The sequence below is a fragment of the Martes martes genome (assembly GCF_963455335.1).
Source record: "Martes martes genome assembly, chromosome: 10".
Lineage (NCBI taxonomy): Eukaryota > Metazoa > Chordata > Mammalia > Carnivora > Mustelidae > Martes > Martes martes.
In genome coordinates, this window is record NC_137898.1 from 39,672,216 (window position 1) to 39,694,209 (window position 21,994).

The 21,994-nt window shown below is 35.7% G+C and overlaps 1 protein-coding gene across 2 annotated transcripts in view; it reads right to left on the bottom strand.

Annotated features, from left to right (window-relative positions):
* Positions 1–17,210, bottom strand: part of GAS2 (growth arrest specific 2) — a 116,995-nt gene extending 99,785 nt beyond the window's left edge. For both annotated transcript variants that reach the window (XM_080817508.1, XM_080817509.1), the window contains exons 1-2: positions 16,978–17,210; positions 6,100–6,221 (exon numbers count right to left, since the gene is read on the bottom strand). In XM_080817508.1, the coding sequence (XP_080673634.1) occupies positions 6,100–6,221; positions 16,978–17,122 (267 nt within the window). In that variant the 5' untranslated portion in view covers positions 17,123–17,210. The remainder of the gene's footprint in view (positions 1–6,099; positions 6,222–16,977) is intronic.
* Between the last annotated feature and the right edge of the window lie 4,784 nt (positions 17,211–21,994).

Here is a 21,994-nt window from a genome sequence, read left to right on the forward strand (position 1 = left end):
CTGTAGGGCTCAGTAGGTTAAGCGCCCGACTCCTGATTTAGGCTTAGGTCATGATCTCAGGGTCCCAAGATCAAGCCCCATGACAGGCTCCGTGCTCAGCGTGTAGTCTACTTGAGATCCTCTCCCTCCCTCTGCCCCTCCCGCTCTCCCTGCGTATGCACACTGCATGCTTTCTCCCTCTCTCAAAATACATACATCAGACTTTGAAAAAAAAAAAGGATAAAGGAAAATATCCTAACACTTAACATGCATCTATTGGTCTGAAAAATGCAGTTTTCTTAATCCAAATAAATAGAAAATTCCAGAAGTTGTTTGCATATACTTGACAAAAATAACCGAAGTGTGTTACTATCCTGTACATCAGCTCAGGCTCTGCGACATAACCTATAGGAACATGTCAACATCACGCAACACACTTTTCTGTTAGATCATGATATTTTGCTGACTTGATATTACAGAACAGGAAAAGTGGGCACACCAGACAGCTTCATAACAGACATGCACTCCAGAGGGTAGAAGATAAATCACCCAGGATGGAGGTTTTGCTAACTAAATGAGGTTTGTGGGTCCAGCAGTAGGAGCCCTGTAGGAGCACTGCCTTCATTGTAAAGGACACCGTGCAATTGTTCCTAGCTTGCTATTGTCTGATGGAGATTGAATCTCCATCTTGGGACATGAGGGACCGTGGAACTTGAAATGTTCATTACGAAATTAGAACCAGATGATCAAATTTGCCACATTTTCAGTTGTGCCTAGCAATATACTATCATCTATAGAGCTATTCTCTCACATTTGGCACTAGTTCAATTAGGCCTTAAGATCCACGTGAATTCCGTAAGTCCATTATTCACTCCCTATTATGCTTACTTTATCATCCTACTGCTTTTGTGCTCCTTAGCACACACATACAGCAACCCAGTCAACCCCCATCTCAAGTCTCCTACGACTAGCTGATTACGGGTAAAGAGAAAAAGTCAAGCTCCTTTTCATATCATTCTATATGCTACATCAACATTTATTGCTATGTATTAAAACCCTACTTAGGCATAACTTTGTAAGACAGACAGAAGAGAAACACTCCCCATGAGAAAAAAAACTCAGCAAGATATTTCATTGTTTCTGAGTAAAAGATGAAAGATTTTCCCAGTGGTCAATAACTTAGAGAAATGGTGACAGGGGAATTAATTTTATACTGGGAAATACTTTACTTTTATATATTTAAAACTTAAAGATATCTGTATTTTTTAAATCCTGAGGAATTGGACTTTATTACTAACTTTTCTTTTTTTTTTTCTTTTCCTCTCAGTCCCAGGCAGCAAAATAACCCATAAAAAATCATTTATTTCCACATCATTTCACCTGTATTCTCTCCATTTATTATGACTCACTCTGTTGGTTTAGTCCTAACATTACATCTGCATTCAAAAAACCATGAATTTCTTTAGGAATACACAATTATTTTAGTTGCAGAGCCAGATACAGATGACTCTAACCACAGTTGAGATTTTCTTTTCAAGAAAAACCTTTTATCCCTTCTCCCACACTTTCTTGTTCTGTCAGAGGTATCAGCAGTAAACACACATTTCTGGATTTCTCTGAAATCAATCTTGATAAGATGTTCTCTAAACAAAATGTGCTATTGATTTTTGAGGGGAAAAACTCTAATCTCTATGTTTTATTTAATTCCTGGATGGTAAAATATCCTGAGGTAGCGTTATCTTGCAGCTCAGAGAACTAGATATTCTTGATGGGCAAATGTCCTATGGACATTCTATCTGACTAGGGTGTTCTTTCCCCAAACAAGGACTGGATTCTACATTTAGATGGTGAATGTTCAGTTCCTTCCTTAGAGCATAATGTAGCATTCTACTAGGTAACAGAACTTCTTTTTTGGCTTTTCCCTTCATGTGCTTCAAAACTGATCTAACCACCCAGGGCTCTTTAAACTCAAAGGAAGCTCTGAACCCAGGCAAACTCTGATGTCTGGGGCAGGGATTCTCAAGATAAATGAGACAAACAGAAAGGAATGTTAGGAGAAAAATAGAGTTGAACCCTTTGAATGTCACGCACCACGTTGATGCCCCCATCCTTGAGAGTATCTCATACACAAATCAGCAAGTCATGACTGGTAGAAAAAGAAGAGAGTAAATATACAATAACAAGGGGTTCATAGAGTTGAATTCTGTCAGGACCAGGAAGTAAAAGGTCATACATCAATGTAACGATTATTCTGTCTTGATTGGAGATGCCAACATTGAGTCAGGTGACTAAGGGTCAAAAAGCATAAAATCTGACCTTGGATTTATCGCTTATTTTGGTTTTCCCAGCCCAATAGGATATTGGAAAGATTAATTTGGGTTAGCTTTTTGCCTGTTAAGGTCCTGAGCTCCAGGAATATTAATGTTTGTAGTTAGAGTGAATTGATCATATTGTGGGACATTTAAACTAATCAAAATCAGATTATACATTAAACTGCTGTACACTAGGCTCAAAAGCATATACCTAAGTATTGTCTAATTCCTTGAAAATTCTGCATTGTTTCCATGCAAAGTGAGAAAATACAAAGGCTAGGATTAACTACTAATAGCTAAAAACAGAGAGAGTCTATTTCTATTATCTATTGAAACCTAGAAAGAAAAAAATCATAGGATATATATTTTCATTCACAGCGTTTTATCAAGCCATAATAGGATATGACTCATGGATTTATAACTAAAATATTAAATACATAAACTGTCTAATGTCTTTATTAAATACACTTGCAAATATTAAGAGTGTTTAAGTCCCTCTTAACATGGACATACTTCCCACATACCAGGCATAACTTCCTTGCTCAAATGTGTTTACACAGCTGTAAAGTCTCCAAATTAAAGATCAATCAGGAAGAGTAAAAATATTGCTGTGAGAACAAGTGGGTAAAATTTAAGTGCTAGGAGAAAATTACAAAGGACTTCCTGTGATATGACTTTAGGTGGGATCCAGTTTGTGGTTGATTTTCTTTTCTTTTTTTTTTTTTTTAAGATTTTATTTATTTATTTGACAGAGGAGTAGAGAGCACAAGTAGGCAGAGCAGTACGTAGAGGGAGAGGGAGAAGCAGACTCTCCGCCCAGCAGGGAGCCCAGTGAGGGACTCTATCCCAGGACCCAGGGATCATGACCCAAGCAAAAGGCAGCTGCTGCTTTAGACAAAAGATGCGTTGAAAACAAAATTGTATTGGACTTATGAACATGCTTGTGTCAAACCTGAATGGATTGACAAAATTATATTTATGACCCACAATAGCTGTGAAATATTAGCCATTTGACTTCTCATCTTTTGAAAAATCTCTCATAAAATGTAAAAAAGAAAAACTAGCCTTCTTTGAATTTTTTTCATATAGTAAGACACATGTTATTTTGATTTAAGCTGCATATTGTTGGAAGTAAGTTGTGAAATATATAATTCTGCCAAGGACACAGAAGGTAATTCAGTCAAGAGTAATTGTGTCAACTTCTAACTCAGATTAAATTTGATTTTTTGAGCACTGAGAGTGAGGTCATAAAGAGTATTTTTAAATCTACACTTGTTCAATTACCACAGTTGAGTTTTTATACTAGAATATATTTATCATAATCAGAATAAATTTGAACTTTATATTTAATTAAACAAATGGCTTAGGGTCAAGGAAGTATTTTGAGTTTAATAAAACTTTGCTGCATTTTTACTCACTTTGGAAGGAAAGCTTAATTTGTTTCTTTTTATGTTTTATAGTTTTATTATAAAAATGATATAATTTGAAATGAATGTTTCAAAGGAAAAATAGCTATCAAAATCTTGATCTATAACTATTCTCAATATTACATATTATCATACGGAGATTTAGGGCAAAGTTTCAACCTATTTGTATATATCATGTTAACTATGAACATTCACAAAGTACTTATCTTTTTCTTCTAGTTTCTTCCAGCAAATCAAAAATTCTCATCGGGAGCTCTTAAATCTTTCACATTGGGAAGGGAAATAATATTTATCTAGAGTCTTTTTCATGCAATGCTTTCTGGAAAGTATATATGCATAATCATTACTCCTACTTTATAGGCACGGAAACTAAGGATAGACGTGTCTAATTAGTAAATAACACAACTGGAACCCAAGCAAAATGTGCTCAAGACCTAAGACTTCGAATTACAGGCTAATGCTTTGGGGGGTTGGCTTGCTCTTGGCGGTTTTAGGATGACAATTCTACTTGGGGATCTCAGCTTCTGTGTGTGCATGAGGTTTTTTTTTGTTTGTTTTGTTTTGTTTTGTTTTAGGATTTTATGTATTTATTTGACAGAGAGAGAGTGAAAACAAACAGGGAGGAGCAAGCAGAGGGAGAGGGAGGAGCAGGCTTCCTGCTGAGCAGAGAGCCTGACATGGGGCTCCATCCCAGGATCCTGGGATCATGACCTGAGACAAAGGAAGATGCTTAACTGACTGAGCCACGCTGGTGCCCCTCAGCCTCTGTTTTATCAAGCCAAAAGCTTGCAAAACAAAACCAGAAAACCTTACACTAGCCTTTGTGGAGTTGTTTATTCTTTGTTACTATGATGGATTTAAGACCTTAACACTGAGGCAACGGTCACTATTTTTTTTTTTAAGATTGTATTTATTTATTTGACAGAGATCACAAGAAGGCAGAGAGGCAGGCAGAGAGAGAGAGAGGAGGAAGCAGGCTCCCTGCTGAGCAGAGAGCCCATGCGGGGGCTCGATCCCAGGACCCTGAGATCATGACCTGAGCCAAAGGCAAAGGCTTTAAACCACTGAGCCCACCCAGGCACCCCAATGGTCACTATTCTTAACAATAAGCAAATCAAATGGAAGTTTTAGGACCAATGCAAATTAACATAATGCTCTCCAAAGAATCTGGGCCCAGCAATTTTATCCCTTTATGAATTATTTCACAGTGAGCCTTCTATATAAATTGTTCTCCTCTTTGGTGTTATTTTCTCCTTGGTAAGTTGAAGTAGAGGCCAGTTTCTTTCTTTCTATTTATTTTCCCTAGATTTTTAAAATTTATTTATTTGCTAGAGAGAGAGAGAGAGAGAACAACAGCAGTGGGAGCAGCAGGTTTTCACTCTTTTTTTTTTCCACTCTTTTTTTACTCATTTCATTGATTTCAATTTTCTTGTGCGTTTCATTTAAAGCTGTTTTCAACATTATTTTAACCTGATTTTTTCTTACCTTTTTCCTTCTCTATCAAAAATTAGGAAAAGTGTCAACTATCTCTTTCCTTCAAAAAGTATCAAGCACCATACTCTCATTATGTGCTTATAATAATCATGAAAGAATATGTGGGACTACTTGCGTGGCTCAGTCAGTTAAGCGTCCACACTTGATTCCGACTCAGGTCATGATCTCAGGGTCCTGGGACTGAGCCCCAGCTTGGTCTCTGAACTCCGTGGGGAGTCTGGTTGAGATTCTCTCTCCCTCTCTATCTGTCCCTGCCCCTTCCAGCCCAGAGCGCATGCGCATAGCACATGCGCGCGCGCGCGCGCTCTCTCTCTTCTTTGCTCTAAAATAAACAAATTTTTTAAAAGAAAAAAAAAAGAATATATGCAGAAAAGAAATCTGAGCACTCAGGAAAAAAAAAAAAAAAAAAAATTTGTCCAAAGGACTTAGTTCAATGCTACAACTTACTTAAAACAAACAAAAAAATTATACACTCCAGACACTTTATTCTAATAATCTGCCATAATGATCTATTTGGAAACAAAGATTTATTTAGTAAACCATTCTTGGCCAGATTTTTTTTTTTCATCTCCTGATGACATAAATATTTCTGTGCTAAATTTGTAATCAATACATCAGACTAAACTAGTTTATACACAGTCCTTGTTTTGTATCAATACCATCAATTTCCATAACCTTCTATTTAATTAGACTTACTGAAAGGATTATGTAATTTATGTAATCAGAGTACAAATAATATGTTCTCTAATTAAAATGCATCCTCTGGGTTTTGTTAACAGACATATTAATACCCCCATTGACAACAAAATACTAAAATTAAACTCCGTTCATAAGCAACTACAAATGAAGTCCACTCCCTGAATGATTTTTGCCTGGGGATCTTTTACCTTTGGAGGCTTGTTAGCATCCATGCCTTCTCTGAATTTCTCCTGAACAGTTTCTGCAAGTTGACAGAGCAAGGCACCATTATCCAATTTTTCCATAAAAGTTTCTGCTGTAATCTCCTTCCCTGTAGTAACAAAGAGAAGCATTATAGAAACACAATCATTCCCCAGTGCAAATGTGACATTCCTGCCAGCATATTTGACACAGTTTTTATCACCAAGATTTCTATTCCAGTTGAGTTACAAATATCTGGGATGGGAACTCAAGGAAAAAGTGGTTTCTTTGGAATTTTATGTTTTCCTTTGGCAGCAAGAATCTCAACACTTTATATTTTCATGACAATTTCAACTGCATTAAAATTTTATTTCATGGTAAAAGTGGCAAAATGATATCCTGCGTGAGAGTCCCACCACTTGGCAATCAAGAGGAATAAAAATCAACCAGTCAATGAAACCCAAACAGTTTTGTCAATGACTGCACAATTTGACCTCCAATAATCATTCAGTTCTCATCCTCAATAGCCCGTTCCGTTACTCTGGGCAGCAAGGCAAAGATAAAAGCAGAACAGGCATTCTGTGTTTCGCTTATGTCGTTGATTATAAGACACCAAAACTCTCCTTTCTTTAATTTGAAATAGAGGCAAAGTACATCAAAATTCAGCCACCATTGGCAACTGTACTAGCATGGCCAATGCATAAATCACATTTCTAAGTGCTATTGAGTTTGTTTTCCTGATTAAGATAGTACAGGTAAAACCAATACAAGAGATAAACTCTGAAAGAAAGTCTACCTTTCTCACCATTCCGTCTTCTTACTACCATCTTTGAGCTGCGGATTATCAGCTTCATCTCTGCTTTTCTCTCTTCTCCAAAGTACTCAGCTTCTACTACTGCTCATTTGAACTTATTCACAGTTGTCTATCCCTGACATTTAACCAGTTAAAGGTTGTCTTCTTTCTTATAGTCTCCCAAAACATACTTTGGGTTTTTCCCCCTTTAATTTCGTAATAGCTTTATTGTGGTATAATTCACCTGCCTTACAATTCTCCCATTTGAAGTGTATAATGCAGTGGTTTTTAGCACATTCAGAGTTGTGCAGTCATCACTACAAACAATTTTTGGACATTTTTATCACCCCCAAAAGAAACCCTCTATCCTATACCTGTCACTCCTGATTCCTTTTCGCCCTCAGCCTTAAAAACCAACTAATATTTTTCTCATATGCTCCTTAAATTCATTTCCCCCAAAGCTCTCTCCTTTTCCTGGTACTCTAATTTTTTAAGTTTTGGCATATTTTATTTTCCTGGCTTAATTTCCTATAACATATTAGTCACAAGTCCTGTAGATTCATGATTTTTTCTGTTTCTGGTACCATAATCTTAATACAAATTTTCACGATTTGATACCTAAACCTCTAACAACAAAAACAACGGCTCTTCCCTGTATCCTCAACTTCTCTCTCCAATACATATCATACTCATGGCTAAAATTATGATTGCTAAACACCAGCCTCATTGGGTCATTATTCTTCTTCACTGTATAGTCCCTAGTCTTCTCTGCCACCCAAAATATGAAATATAACCACCTGAACGTATCCAAAGACTGACCCTTATGCTTCTAATTCACCTTTCTAATTTAACATCCTTATACTCCCCCCCGATTCTTCGTCTGCACCCTGCCTTCAGAGTTCCTCCAGCAAGACTTCCCAATCCTACTGCCATGCCCTTCTTCCTGGCATGGCCCCTGCCTACTATGTCCTCCTCCCTTGTATCTACCCGACCAAGTTCTCTCTTTCCTTTAATCAGAAATCCAGAAAGAGATTTTCCCAGTGGATACTGACCTCTTTTCTATATGGTCACACTCAAGGGCATCATTCATTTTGGCAACTTATCAAACCTCTTCTATTGCTAGTAATATGTTTTGTGTAACTTTTTGTCTTCCTCAAACCTCTTGGGACATATTGTGTCTGTGTGTCTGTGTGTGTGTGTGTATCTGTGTGTTCCTACAGATTTAAGTATGTTGTTATCTTGGTAGGCACCTAGAAAATGTGCTCAGTGAGCATGTAAATTTACAAATGAAGAAATAAACTACTGGAAAACTTTGAGAAACTGGAAAACTTTTTTTGTAAAAAGTAGTTAAGTTCAAGCAAAAAAAAAAAAAAGCTTTAGACAGAGAATCTCATAGGATTAGCTTTTATCTTAAGAAAAAAATGCATGCAGCTCAAACCCATGAACATTTAAATATAACCCAACTGGAAAACAGATAAACTATTGGCTTAAAGTTCAACTTACGATACATAATATATTTGGATTCCGAGAAATATCTGTTTGAAAAAAAATTTTTTTGACCGTTTTGGGGGAAGGGCAGGTAAAGAAGGAAAGAATATTACCTTTTTAAAAATGTTCTTTTTCCCCCACTGGATACTTCGCATTTGAGCCCCCAGTTAAGATAATGACTTGTGCAGGTGGTAAAACATAGTAGCTCTAACTACTCACCACAGAGGTAGCCTATACAAAACTACTATTATTTTTAAATTGTACACAGCTCAACTTAATTCAGGAATGAAAGTAATATTTTCAGGATACAAAAAGTTAGCACAACAAAATTTGTATTATGCATTCACCATATTGTCCTGCATTCGCTAGTAAGAAAGTTACTTTGGAAATAAGTATGAAGAGTAAATATTAGAAATATTTTCAAAATTACCAATTAGATTTCAAGGTAAAGAAGGTAGATTTTACTCCAAGTCGCTGAATGATTCCTTTACAAATTACTTGTAAGATTCTCTATATTTGAAAAAGGCTTTAGGTATTTGTATTCTGTAATGTTCCATGGCAATTTAAAGATTCTATTCATAATGTTAAGTGACAAGATGATCACAATGAATTTAAAAGAACTTGTAAAGTATAAAAAGAAAAATGCCTTTCATTAAAAAGTTATTAGCAATTTACCAAAAGGTATGATTTTTGCTTTTTGCATTATACCTGACAATTTTTAGTTATTCTGATTTTTATGACTACTTGAAGAATTCACATTAAACATCTGTATCTAATGAAACATATATTAGGAGTCAGCTTTCAATTCTGTATATTTTATAGCTCCAAAATTCAAAAGGTGAATTTTTTTTTTGCTAAAACAGACAGTGTTACATTATAGTTGAAACATACTGCCTCAAATGAAGGGAAAATGCAAGATGGAGAAGTTTTTTTTAACCTTCATATGAACATATTTTCCATCCAAAGAATCATAAAATTACTTTAAACATACTTTATAATTGTAAGAGATCAATATAATCTTTATATAGAATTATATATTACCTCATTCCTATTACATTAATATTACCAAAAAATTTTTAAAAATCATTACATAAAGTTAGCTCAATTTAACCATGACAAGTCCATTAGAGCAAGTTATATGAAGCACTAATTACAATTTCTTGAGTAAACATTATAAAAAGCTAAATATCTCTGTTAGGCAAAACGAGATCTTCTTTAATCAGAATTGTGTAGCTTTTTTGACACATTAGATTATAACTGCTAAATGCAGTAGGATTCTAGAATCGTAGGACCACTTCCTCCCTATCTCTGTCCTTCCATGTTATTGGTATGTTTAAGAAAACATAGGGCAATGACTAGATACAATCAAATAATCTTGGAGTACCAACTGACCCACACTGGAATGTAAAGACTATTAACTTGAAGGTTTATCTAAAATAGCCTAGTCTAGGGGTGCTGGGGTGGCTCAGTTGGTTGAGCATCTGACTCCCGATCTCGGCATAGGTCTTGATCTCAGGGTTGTGAGTTCAAGTTCTGTGCTGGGTTCCATGCTGGGCCTGGAGCCTACTTAAAAAAAAAAAAAAAAAAGCCTAGTCTAGAAGTAATATCTTTACTTCTTGAGTTCATAATCGTGGACTTTGATCTTCATACCACCAATTTAGTCATGATTGACAGCTTGCCAATAGACAAAGATCAGGGAATTTGGTTAAAGATTGTGGTTAGTCACTTTCTCATAAAATGCTGGGGCCCAATCATATGAAACAAAGATCTGCCTGAATTTTTTTGTCAAGTAACTAAATCAGCACACATGCTTATACACATCAGTACATTCCTCCCAGAAGTATGCACTTGCCACAATTTCCATAATGATTAAGTATCAATCAGTAGTGTTTTAGACTGCATCCACCTGGAAAAAGAATCCTTCTTATATTCTACTTTGCTGAGAAAGAAAGTTTTCCTCCCAGTAAGTTAGCAGTACTAAACACAAGTTCCTAAAGGTACAGTAACATCTAATAATGCTGTTTAATTCGAGGTTTAACTGTATGCCAGGCACTTTACATGTATTCATGTTTTTAATCTCCTCACCAATCTGTGAAGTGGGTGCCATTATGGTACCCATTTTACAGATGATGAAACTGAGGTATTAGATTAAGTAATTTGCTTAAAATTACTCAGTAAATCTAGATCTTTAACCCATGATATCTAGGTTTAGAGCCTAATGCTCTTAGCCACTATGCTTGTCTACTTAAACAAATACTTGCTAAATACACAAATGATGATTTTCTATAATAAAGCAGTCTCCCTAGTTCTGTGGTCTTTTTCTTTGTAGAACTCCAACGAAACCTTTCTGAAACAACAACAAAAACCACTTGGGGCTAAAGATACTGTTGCTAAAGACTGAAGAGCAGTCCATTGTGTACATTGAAGAATGGCTGTGGAAGTCATTCAGGATGCTCTGATGGGTGGCCTGATTCCCTGCAGAAGAAAACTGGTGTATATTATCTCTTAAGCTGATGCAGACAGGACCCAACTCTACTGCAGACTCAAGTGTCCTTCTCGATCCCAGTATATTTCTCTAACTGGAGAACTCAAAGCAACTCATCTGCTGTCTTAACTCAGATTATTCAGGGTTTTGAAGATCAGGAGATAGGAAATGATTCATTATATCCAGAAGCCCTAGATCAATACCTGCTCTCCCCTGATTCAAAGCATCTACCTGGCATTAATATCAAGAAAAGACAAAGATGTTTCTGTTGGAAGAGTTGGGTTAAAAAAAAAAAAAAGAGGCATTATCATCTCTGAAAGGTGTCAACTCGTGAACGTAAATTTGATGCTTTAAACTTTTGAACTAGCATACGATACCAACATTCCTAAGGAATTTTTATTGTCTATATCAATTTTTATTGTCTATATCTATATTGTCTATGTTGAGAATTCGGCTGGCTAAGGATCTGGTAAATGGCTTTAGGAAAAAGAAGGAAGAAAAACTGTCCTGAACTTATTAGAAAGCAGTTGCATTTGACAGCAGCAACTCCAGTAAACAGGTTCTTAACTGGTTAATGTTAAAATATGATTAATTAAAAAAACAGAAATTTTTGAAATACTATTTATTGATTATATTAAGCATATCACAAATGGATTTTCTTTTCTGTGCATATGGGAAAGTCAGACAAAGGGTAAATCACCATAGTATCAATTACCATGATGCATTTCTAAATTTAAGTGAAAGCAATTGAACATTAAGTAATTCGTAATATATTTTATGATTTACTCAAAGTCCATATATCCAAATACATATATACTTACATTCTAAAAATCTATCATCTTTAAAAACAATGTCAATTTCTTTGATGCTTAGTAACTAAAATCTTTTCTCAAAAATATATTGCCATATGGTTCACATAGTGTTATTAAGCAAATACTAATTGAAAATAAAGGTAGACCATTATTTTCAAATGATTAGAAAAACAACAGGTAAAATAAACAATTTGAGATCATTTACATTAGTATATTCATTTCAAAGTTAAGTCAACAACAATCTTCAATACTCCATCAGTAACCATGAAGTTCATAATGTGCCTCATGATGGACTATATAATCTGGGACTGTTAATTTAAGAACATGCTATTTTTTCAAAATAACAATTAAATGTCTCCCCAAGACTTATTTGTATAATCATTTGACACTCAAATATGCCCTAAGGGCACAGTTAAATAATAAATGGGCAATAGCAACTTCATGAACAAAAATAACAAAACAAAAGACTGAAAATAAAGTGGAAATATATACATTTAATGTAGCAGGGGACAATGGCCAGAGAAATGTTTCATAGGTAACAATAAAGGGGTCTTTGGGATTCATTTGTTGTCTTTTCTGAAAGTTGGTCATAAAATGCACCATGGTGCTAGCCACTGGAAAATGTACGTGGACTACAAAGACTATTTTCAACAAGATTAGTAGATATCTCCAAGGATATATGAGTAGACAGTCAGCATTACATGATGATCTTCTCATGAGTCAAGTTGGTATGCTATTTCATAAACAAATCCCAACTACCATAACTATTTATTCATCTTAACTAGTTAATTTATCACAACATAGCTGGAATTTAATATTCTAATATATGAATTTTAATTTAAAAATTTGCTATTTTTGCCTTAATTCTATACCTAAGAGTGTAAAGTGGTGTTTATTATTGTTACTGATTAAGTAAGTATATAGCACCTGGAAATTATGTATTATACCTCCATATACAGCATGGATGTGAATATTGGTCTATGAACTAGTGTAATAATTTCTTCTCTATCAAACATTTTTATCTATCAAAAAAATCTGAATACACATTGAGTGTTCCTTAAGAAACTACATCTTCCAGTTGACATTTTATGTATAGGACCAGAAATACATGAATTTAGAAAACCATTAATACTCTTAAAAGACATAAAAGGAAAAAGTTATATTTCAATCAAGTATTACTAAAAAGAGACAGAAAGCCATTCCACAAGTAAGCCCACATCATTATCTAATTAAAAGCTTTAATTTAGTATATAAATTTCTACTATCCAAAAAATGCAGATACTTTACATGGAGACAGTATCAACATTGAAACTATTTTCAAAACATCTCTAACTTTCAAGTAGATAAAAAACAAGACTTGAAAGAGAGCTACACAATGTACATTTGCAAATATTTGAAGTGATAAAATGGTCAATAATAAATAATTTTAAAATTTACTTTCATGGTTCCATTTCCAAAATATGTGAATTCTAAATGTATCTATTATGTATAATAAAAATATCTCCAAATATAACCATACTTTTTTTCCTCCCTTCCTTACTTTCACCATTCTAGTACATAGTGTATTTTCTTAACTCCGTATGTTTTACCGCTTTAAAATAATCTCAAGTTATTGGTCTACTTCCTAAGTTACCATGAGGATATTCACTTGAAAGCTATTATCTATCTACTTTTATGAATTTAAGTCAATGCAAGGTTGTACTTGATTATATCCTGAAGATTCCTTTTCTGAGAAAAATTCACAAGCCATCAGTTGCATTTTTGTCACCAACTACCAGCATCAAAAAAAAATTATTCTTCTTATTCTTTAAAGAAAGAGTATTCACTTATGTAAATTACCTGCTCCTTGTTTATGCATATTGATGATCTCAAACTAGGTCTGAAGAGATGGATTTCTTGGAAACCTAAACTTTTGGAACTGGAAAGGACATTAGAGATCATCCACTCCAAGCCCTTCATTTTACGGTTGAGGACACAAAGCCCAAAAAAGATAGCTGAGTGACTCTGGGCAAATTTCCTACTGAGTGGCAAAGCCAGAATCAGAAGCCAGGTCTCCTGACACCCAGTTAGGAGCCAGGTCTCCTGGCTTTTGGTCCAAGGATCTTTCCATTACACACACACACTGACTCTCTATTCTTTGAGGATGTCTTGGGCTGCTTACCCTGATCAAACTGCTCTGTAAATGATCACATTCACCAACTGAAATGCCTTTGATGACAAGTCATGGAACATTGGAACATGCCTACACAATCAGGCTATACTCTAATCACAGTCTTTCCCACCATCTCAAAGGCTCCTCCTTGATCGTACAATGATTTATAAAGCTCCTTCACACGTATGCAACCAGCCCCCAAATATCACATGAAATTCTCCCCCTCTTGATCACTGCTGTTATTGCCAGTCTTCATTCAGTTCCAAGGTACCAAACTCCTTCCTATCTCAGCATATGCCATTCCTTCCACTTGGGCTCTTCCCCATGCTTTGTCTGGCTAGCTATTAATTAGTCTTCAGTTCTCAATTAAATATAAGATTTTTTAAAGGGGATCCCCCCACCCCAAGCCCTCTGATGTTTTAATCCATTCCTACTTCCTTCTTTTTACATTCTTATTGCAACCTATATCTTTTAATGGTTAAAACAAGTCCAGTTAGGGGTACCTGGGTGGCTCAGTCGTTAAGCATCTGACTTCAGCTCAGGTCATGATCCCAGGGTCCTGGGATCGAGCCCCACATCGGGCTCCCTGCTCAGTGCGGAGCCTGCTTGCCCCTCTCCCACTCCCTCTGCTTGTGTTCCTTTTCTCTCTGTGTCTTTACCAAATCAATAAATAAAATCTTTTAAAAAGAAAAAATAAAAAAACAAGTCTAATTAATGAATTATTTATTCACTTCTTTATTTAAAATGTTTCTTTTTCAATCTATTCCAAGCCCTATAAGAACTGGTACTCTATTCCCAATCACTATTTTACTCTCCAATACTTAGCGGATTGTGTCTAAAACACAGTTAATTGAAATAGTTAGTACTTACCAGCTAGTTGATTATAATGTGCTAGATCTTGTTCTAGAGCTGGGGATCTCATTCAAATTTCAAACAATGAGGTTGTTATTAGTATTATACTTGTTTTACAGATAACAACACTGAGGCACATTGCATTAAGATACTTGCCTAGTATAAGAAGACTGGTAACGGTGGAACTGAGATTTGAATTCAAGCATTCTGATTCCAGAGTCCATTTTTTAAACTAATATATTATGCTGCAGCACGCTCAAACATTTGTTGAATATATAAACTTACCCACACAATCAAATTAACAGTATCACTGAACTCTCTAAATGGAATAACAATGGAATAACAATGAAGAACCATATAGTATTTACAATATGCCCAGCACTGAGATACACCTAATGTAATCACTTAATCCCACAGCAACCCTACAAAGGAGACACTAACATTATTACCACTTTACCGAAAAGGAGACTGGGGCCCAGACAGGTCAAGCAACTTGCCCAAGGTCATATTGCTAGTAAGTGGCAGATCTGGGTTCAAACACAGCAGGCAGTCTATTTCATGTCCGTGCTTGTGACTCCACTCTATGCTGCTGTACTTGTGGTAGCCAACAGCTGAAGACAGCTCAAAGTTCATAATAAATTACTTGCATACATAACAAACATCAGTGAACCCTCGAGAGACAAAAAAAATTAAAAATGAAATAAAAAAGGAGAGGAAGAGGAAAAAAAATCCATCTGCCTAGACAAATTTGACTCCCTGTATGTGATGAAGATAAAACCTCCTCCTTTGTACAGATGTCTTACTAAGAGGGGTAGTCCCTTCCTTCTAGTGGATATAATGCCACAGCATAGTGAAGGGTCTTCCCGGGAATGTCTTCTGCATTTCTGTCCTTATCCTGAGGCAGGAACCCTGCACAGCCATAGGCAGTAGCTTTGGCTGCACTACATAGAGTCGTCAAAATGGTGTACACACTAAGGAAAAAGGAGACATCTACCCTTAGGATGAAGGCTTAAAAAAATGTAATGGGAGCACCTGGGTGGCTCAGTGGGTTAAGCCTCTGCCTTTGGCTCAGGTCATGATCTCAGGGTTCTGGGATCGAGCCCCGCATCAGGCTCTCTGCTCAGCGGGGAGCCTGCTTCCCCCTCTCTCTCTGCCTACTTGTGATCTCTCTCTCTGTCAAATAAATAAATAAAATCTTAAATTAAAAAAAAAAATGCAGTGGCCACGCAAAACTCCAGAGTCATGGTGAGCAAGAGGAACATCTTGCTAAAATGTGCTAAAATCTTGCCAAACCTTGTTAAAACCTTGCTAGGACTTTAAATAAACAGGGTGCTCCTCACTAAGCTCCTTAGTTCCATCAGCTGGAAAGTGGGGAGAAAAAAAAATACTTGCCTTGAAGGAGTTTTTAAACAAGAAAATAATGTTAGTGAAATCCCTTCTGCAAATAATAAAGCATCATATAAATTCTATGTTTACTCAATATTCAAATCTTCTATCTTATATGTCCATTAGGGTCCTTCCCTCAGGTTTTCATTCTGTTCTCTGGGAAAATCTACTGATGAGAACAGCACTGCTCTAGATGATGATTCTTTAAATGCATGACTCCATTTTGCACAGGGTTGAAATTTTAACCTATGAATATGCCGGCACTATAGAAATGGAAAAAAAAGAAAGAAAGAAAGAAAGAAAGAAAGAAAGAAAGAAAGAAAGAAAGAAAGAAAGAAAGAGAGGCAGCCTTAATAAGAGGTAGCATGTTTCTCAGAGACAACTTTTGGAAGAGTACTTAAAAACAAAAGTGAAATGAGAAGAAAAATTTCAGTTCAAGGTTGGGTGACTCCAGTTAGCTCATTTAGACAGAGGATAGATGTTTTTGTTCTCAAGCGTGGGCATTCAGCAGTTTCAGAAGGTGCGCTACGAAAGTAGGGCAAAGAAATCTAGTTTTAGAAGTCTGATTTCACAGGCTGTGGCCTGTGTACAATGTCGAAAGAACAGGCCAAAGTGGTCAGCTGCATGAAAGAGAAATCCAAGATCAATCCGATCGGCGTCTAGATGAAACAAGCGATCTGGCCACACATTTCCACCTTTCAGTGCATGACACTGGAATTGCTAAGCACAGTTCATGTGAGAGATACTGAGAAATTCCTTTAAATTTTCCACATTCTTCAGGTTTCCCAGACATAAAATCCAAATAATGAAATCTTTCTTCCCAAGTTGCTGTCACATACCTAGGTGAAGGACACGCCATGGTGGGGGGGGGGGGGGACCTGTTATCTTTGCTCCCCAAATGAGATCTTATAACCTTACCTAATAGATTGGTTAACCACAAGGCCAGATCTTCTTTCATCGGTAGCAAATTAGCTTCATGTCTGCTGGCCAGCCATTGGCTATACTGGTGCATATCAGACAGGCCGGGTCCACTGCGCACTTTTGGGCTCAGAGCAGTGCACATTATTTATGCACTTGTAAAACCTGTTTTGGAAACAAAAGAGCAGTTGCTTTTTATATAGACGTCTCTTGTTAAAATCTTCCTGCCAATGACATAGGAAGGAACCAGGTCCATGGACGTTTTGATGACAGGTCAGGTTATTAATTATTAAACCCCATGAGACACTGTTTGCTTTTTCTGTACTGGGCCTATCCCTTTTGACCAACCACCTGGTAGGAAACAGCAGCAATCTGAGGTCAAATAGAAAAGTCAAACACTAAGCTCTAAGCTCATGTAAAACATCACACTGGAAAAAGCTTCTAAGGCAAGAAATTCCACTTATTCAAAAGTAACAAAAAGGGCTTGATTAAAATTTTAGTGCCCAAATTGTCAACTCCCAACATTTGGGTTAATGTCTGAACCATAGATTTCCACAGAATTTTTAGTACTGAGTACAAGCAATGATATAATTTGCATGATTAACTGTGAACCTAGGGCCACTACTTTTTTTTTATTTTTTTAAGATTTTACTGATTTATTTGACAGAGAAATAAAGAGCACAAGTAGGCAGAGCTGCAGGCAGAGGGAGAGGGAGGAGCAGACTCACTACCTGATGCGGGGCTGGATCCCAAGACTCTGGGATCATCACCTGAGCGGAAGGCAGAGGCTTAACTGACTGAGCCACCCAGGCACCCCTACTCTTTTCTTCTTTTTTTAATTTTTAAAAATTTTTTTAAATTTTTATTTTTTTAATTTCTTTTCAGTGTTCCAGAATTCATTGTTTATGCACCACATCCAGTGCTCCATGCAATACGTGCCCTCCATAATACCCACCACCAGGCTCACCCAAACTCCCATCACTGCCCCTCCAAAACCCTCAGATTGTTTTTCAGAGGCACCCCTACTCTTAAAACTATTACCTAGAACATTAAGCAGAGCACTTGGTTCTTTGCATATGGGTAAGCTATCATGGACTCATAGTTTAGAGAACTGGTGAGGAGACAGGAAAAGAAATGCTTTCAAAGAATACCTACTACATTTTCTCATCTTAGAATTAATGAAAAAGGGGTGCCTGGGTGGTTCAGTTGGTTAAGTGACTGCCTTTGGCTCAGGTCATGATCCTGGAGTCCCAGGATCGAGTCCCGTATCGGGCTCCCTGCTCAGCAGGGAGTCTGCTTCTCCCTCTGACACTCTCTCTCTCTCAAGTACATAAAGAATTAATGAAAAAAACAAACAACAACAACAACCAAAAAATAAAAAAATAAAAAACAAGAGAGGATAAGTGACTTAACCAAGATCATATATACTAGATCATGACAGAGTGAGGCTTGAACTTGGGTCTTCATACTCTAAGACCATTATTCTTTCCGGAATGATACATTTTACAAAACAGATTCATCAAGAACCCATACTATAACACAAGAATTACACACAATCCTAATAAATACTGCCATAGGGTTTTCTTTTATCTTACTTTTTCTTCCTACTTTATACATTTTATAGACTAGTTTTGCTTGCAGTCATCTTTGGAGTAGAAGTAATGAAATGTCTTAGGTCTATAAAATAAAAGATGATTTCATTAACCCAACCACCTTATAGATGGCACAGTCCTCTGCGTGGGTTATAGAAAGGATGTTTGAATATATACGTGGCCTTGAATGTAGCACTTTGCATGCATCATTTATAGGACCTAAGACTACAGAAGTAATATTAAAGTCGCTAAGGTAAACAAACTCAATGTGTAGGACTGTATTCTGTATACAAATAGTGCATATGAAATAACCAAGTATAGTATGACTAATGAAAATGAAAATATTTGCACCTGGCAAGGAGTACGATAGATATAATGGGGCTTTCAGCTATATTTCAAGAGTTATGGTATTTTAAATTTACCAACATAAATTGTATATACTTCTGTCAGTTTTATTCTTTATGTAATATTCATTTCTACTTATTATACTCTAATTCTCTTAGCATAGGTTAATTTTTTGCCTTTTAAGTCTGCTTTTGGACAAAAAAAAATAAGACAACATTGGTGTTCAGAAAATTGTAAGATGTGACTGTTTCCCAAACATTTTAGTGTAATATTAGGAAAGACTGGTAACATGAGTCAATACCTAAAAAGTGTCATAAATGTATAATCTTAAAACATAGGCAATTTCATTTCCAAAGCAATTATGCTTTGGGGTAACTTTTTGAAAAAAAATCATTAATTATCTTTGAAAACATTTTTTATAAATCTGTATATATCTAATTATCTAAAGTGAACCAGTGCAAAAGTGAAAGATTTTTAGTACATTTTATCATAGGTTACTAAATCACCATTACAAGAGCCAGAATGTCATCATTGCCTATTTTTTTGCAGTTAATCATCATATTTTTCATATAATGTCCTGAAGCTTTGTCCAAACCCTGTGATTAAATACCAGAAATCTAAAAATTTTTGCTCCAGTTCTTTTAAAAATAGGTCCAGTCCCAGGAAAACAAGACATCTCCCTGTGGCTGGTTAGGATTCCTATAGGCTAGCTAGTCTCAGAAACAAACATTTAAGTAATAGCACATTTAAGCACATGATTCAAACATTTAAATAACTAATTGAAATCTTAAAAGGGTTACCTCGAAAATGCTTTTCTTCTCAAGACACAATTTCTCCCACTACTTTCCTGAAAGTGAGATGTGGTAGTTCAGTAACTTTACCTACATCCTATTATGTGCTCTGCAAACTTCCATTTAAGCACCAGAATCCTACTTTGCACTGTAAAAGCAAGAAGACACCTCAGATACTTAAGCTCATTGTCTAGCAAAGAATTCATCAAGGGATAGTTTACAGTAAGCCTAATGGCATGTAACAGATTCAATGAGCCAGAGGGACACAATCCTTCCCCTCAGTCCCTCCAACAGTGAAGTTTTTCTTTTCCTTGACAGTGGCACATTTATTTCTCATGTAGTGTGTCCTGTATTTTGCCAGAAATGTAATTCAAACTATCTTCTGATCTTTATAGATGATTAGTAAGAAAAACAATCAGAGTAATTAGGCAATTTTTGTTATGCCGCTTTGGACACAATCAAAATTACATACAAAGGGGAAAAATAATAAGATTATATTTCCCCAGGGAGCAAAAGTGGGAGAAAGAAGGTTTAGTGGTTAATTAGCAGATGATAGAAGTTAGACAATTAAACACATGCCAAATACGGGGACCTAGAGTCACTGTTATAGACAGGGGCTCTTCTGTTTATGTGCCTTGGGAAAAATTCGGGATTTCAACCCAAGTTCCACTGATCCATTTTTCATATTTCAAATCACCATCAAACCTAGCATGACTTTGTGGTTTAGCTGAAAGTCACTGCATGAAAGTCTCCAATTTAAATATGGCAGAGACATGAGTAAGAAACACGGAAATGAATCCAGCTAGGATCAAGATCTGGAGCGTGGAAGAATTACCGCATGGTGAAGTAGTTTCTAACGGAAATGATTAAACATGAATAACATTAATATTCATTAAGCACAAATAACAATCAAATAAATTTATATTACTCAGACGAAAAGATCACTACAAGACTGTAACCTTTTTAGAATTTTCAGCATTAACCAAGTGGATGAGTGAATTAGATCACAAAGAACAAACTATAACAGAAAGATCATTTCTGGTCCTTTGAATTATTCAAAAGTTTTCAAAAACAAAAGAGATGCCAAGAAGTAGCTTTTAAAAATGGGAAATAAAATGATTAAGGATCTATTAGACTTGAAGAAGAAAAGTTAGGTTTGGGGGAAAGAAAAACATTTTATATGATATATCTAAACACTGAAAGATGTTACCATGAAAATTCAGGTAATCTAAATATTTTAAAAGCTTGATAAGTGACTTTGATAAGTACTAAGCAAAGCCAATTGTTTTGGAGACAGGACTGAAATGCTTCTGCGACCCTCTGAACTATGGCTTCTCCAAGCTGTATGGGTCTCTCTAAAAACGAATAACTCAACCCTCAGGATTTGGAATTCAGAAAAATAAAACTTAAAGGGAAAAACATGCAGAAACTTAATACAGAAATCTTCAAAGAATGTGTGTGTGTATTATTTTTTCTTTCTTTCCATAGTAGAACTGATTCTGGAATAACCATTATGAATATGATGAGACTGAACTAGCCCAGGGGAAGAAGAAAAAAATTAATGACTCCATAAGTAAAATATCACATGTTTAAAGACTGTTTAGTCTGTTTCTCCAGAATCCCCGTTGAAGACATCATAGTTTTGACTCTGAAAAAAAAGTATGCTTTCACGCCACCTAGAGGTGTGCTTTGATTACAATCAAGATGGTTTCCAGTCTCTCTCTAGACTTTGCCGACATGTTATCAAAAATGTAGTGCATGGAAAATAAATTCGAGAAAAAGAAAAATGAGCGTAAAATTATAAACATTATATCACTACTGTGTATGACGAGATCCACTAGGAAGCCTAATTAATGGCTAGAATATTAGATTGGAAATCAGAAGTGGTGGGGTCAAATATTTCTACTACCTAGCTATTTAATAGCTGTTCTGTTCCAGTAGGATGAATTTTTCTTTGTACTGGAGTTCTCCAGCATGTAAAATGGAGGCTAATACCTCAAATATAATTGTGAAGATTAAATATTTGTTCTACTTTTTGATATATATTTTATACCCAGTAATAGCTAAACCCAAATCATCCTCATAGAAAATGTACCAAAATAAAACTCCTATTGACATATTTTAAAAAGAAAAACAGTTCTGTAACAAACTAGAAATATTTTATTGAACTATAAATCACTAAAAAATGTCAAAAGAGGAGAAATGAAAACAAAGGGTTGATTAAGTAAAACCGTAATTAATGGAGAATCCAAAGTTTTCTTCATATTGACAGAGATGAAACCCCAAACG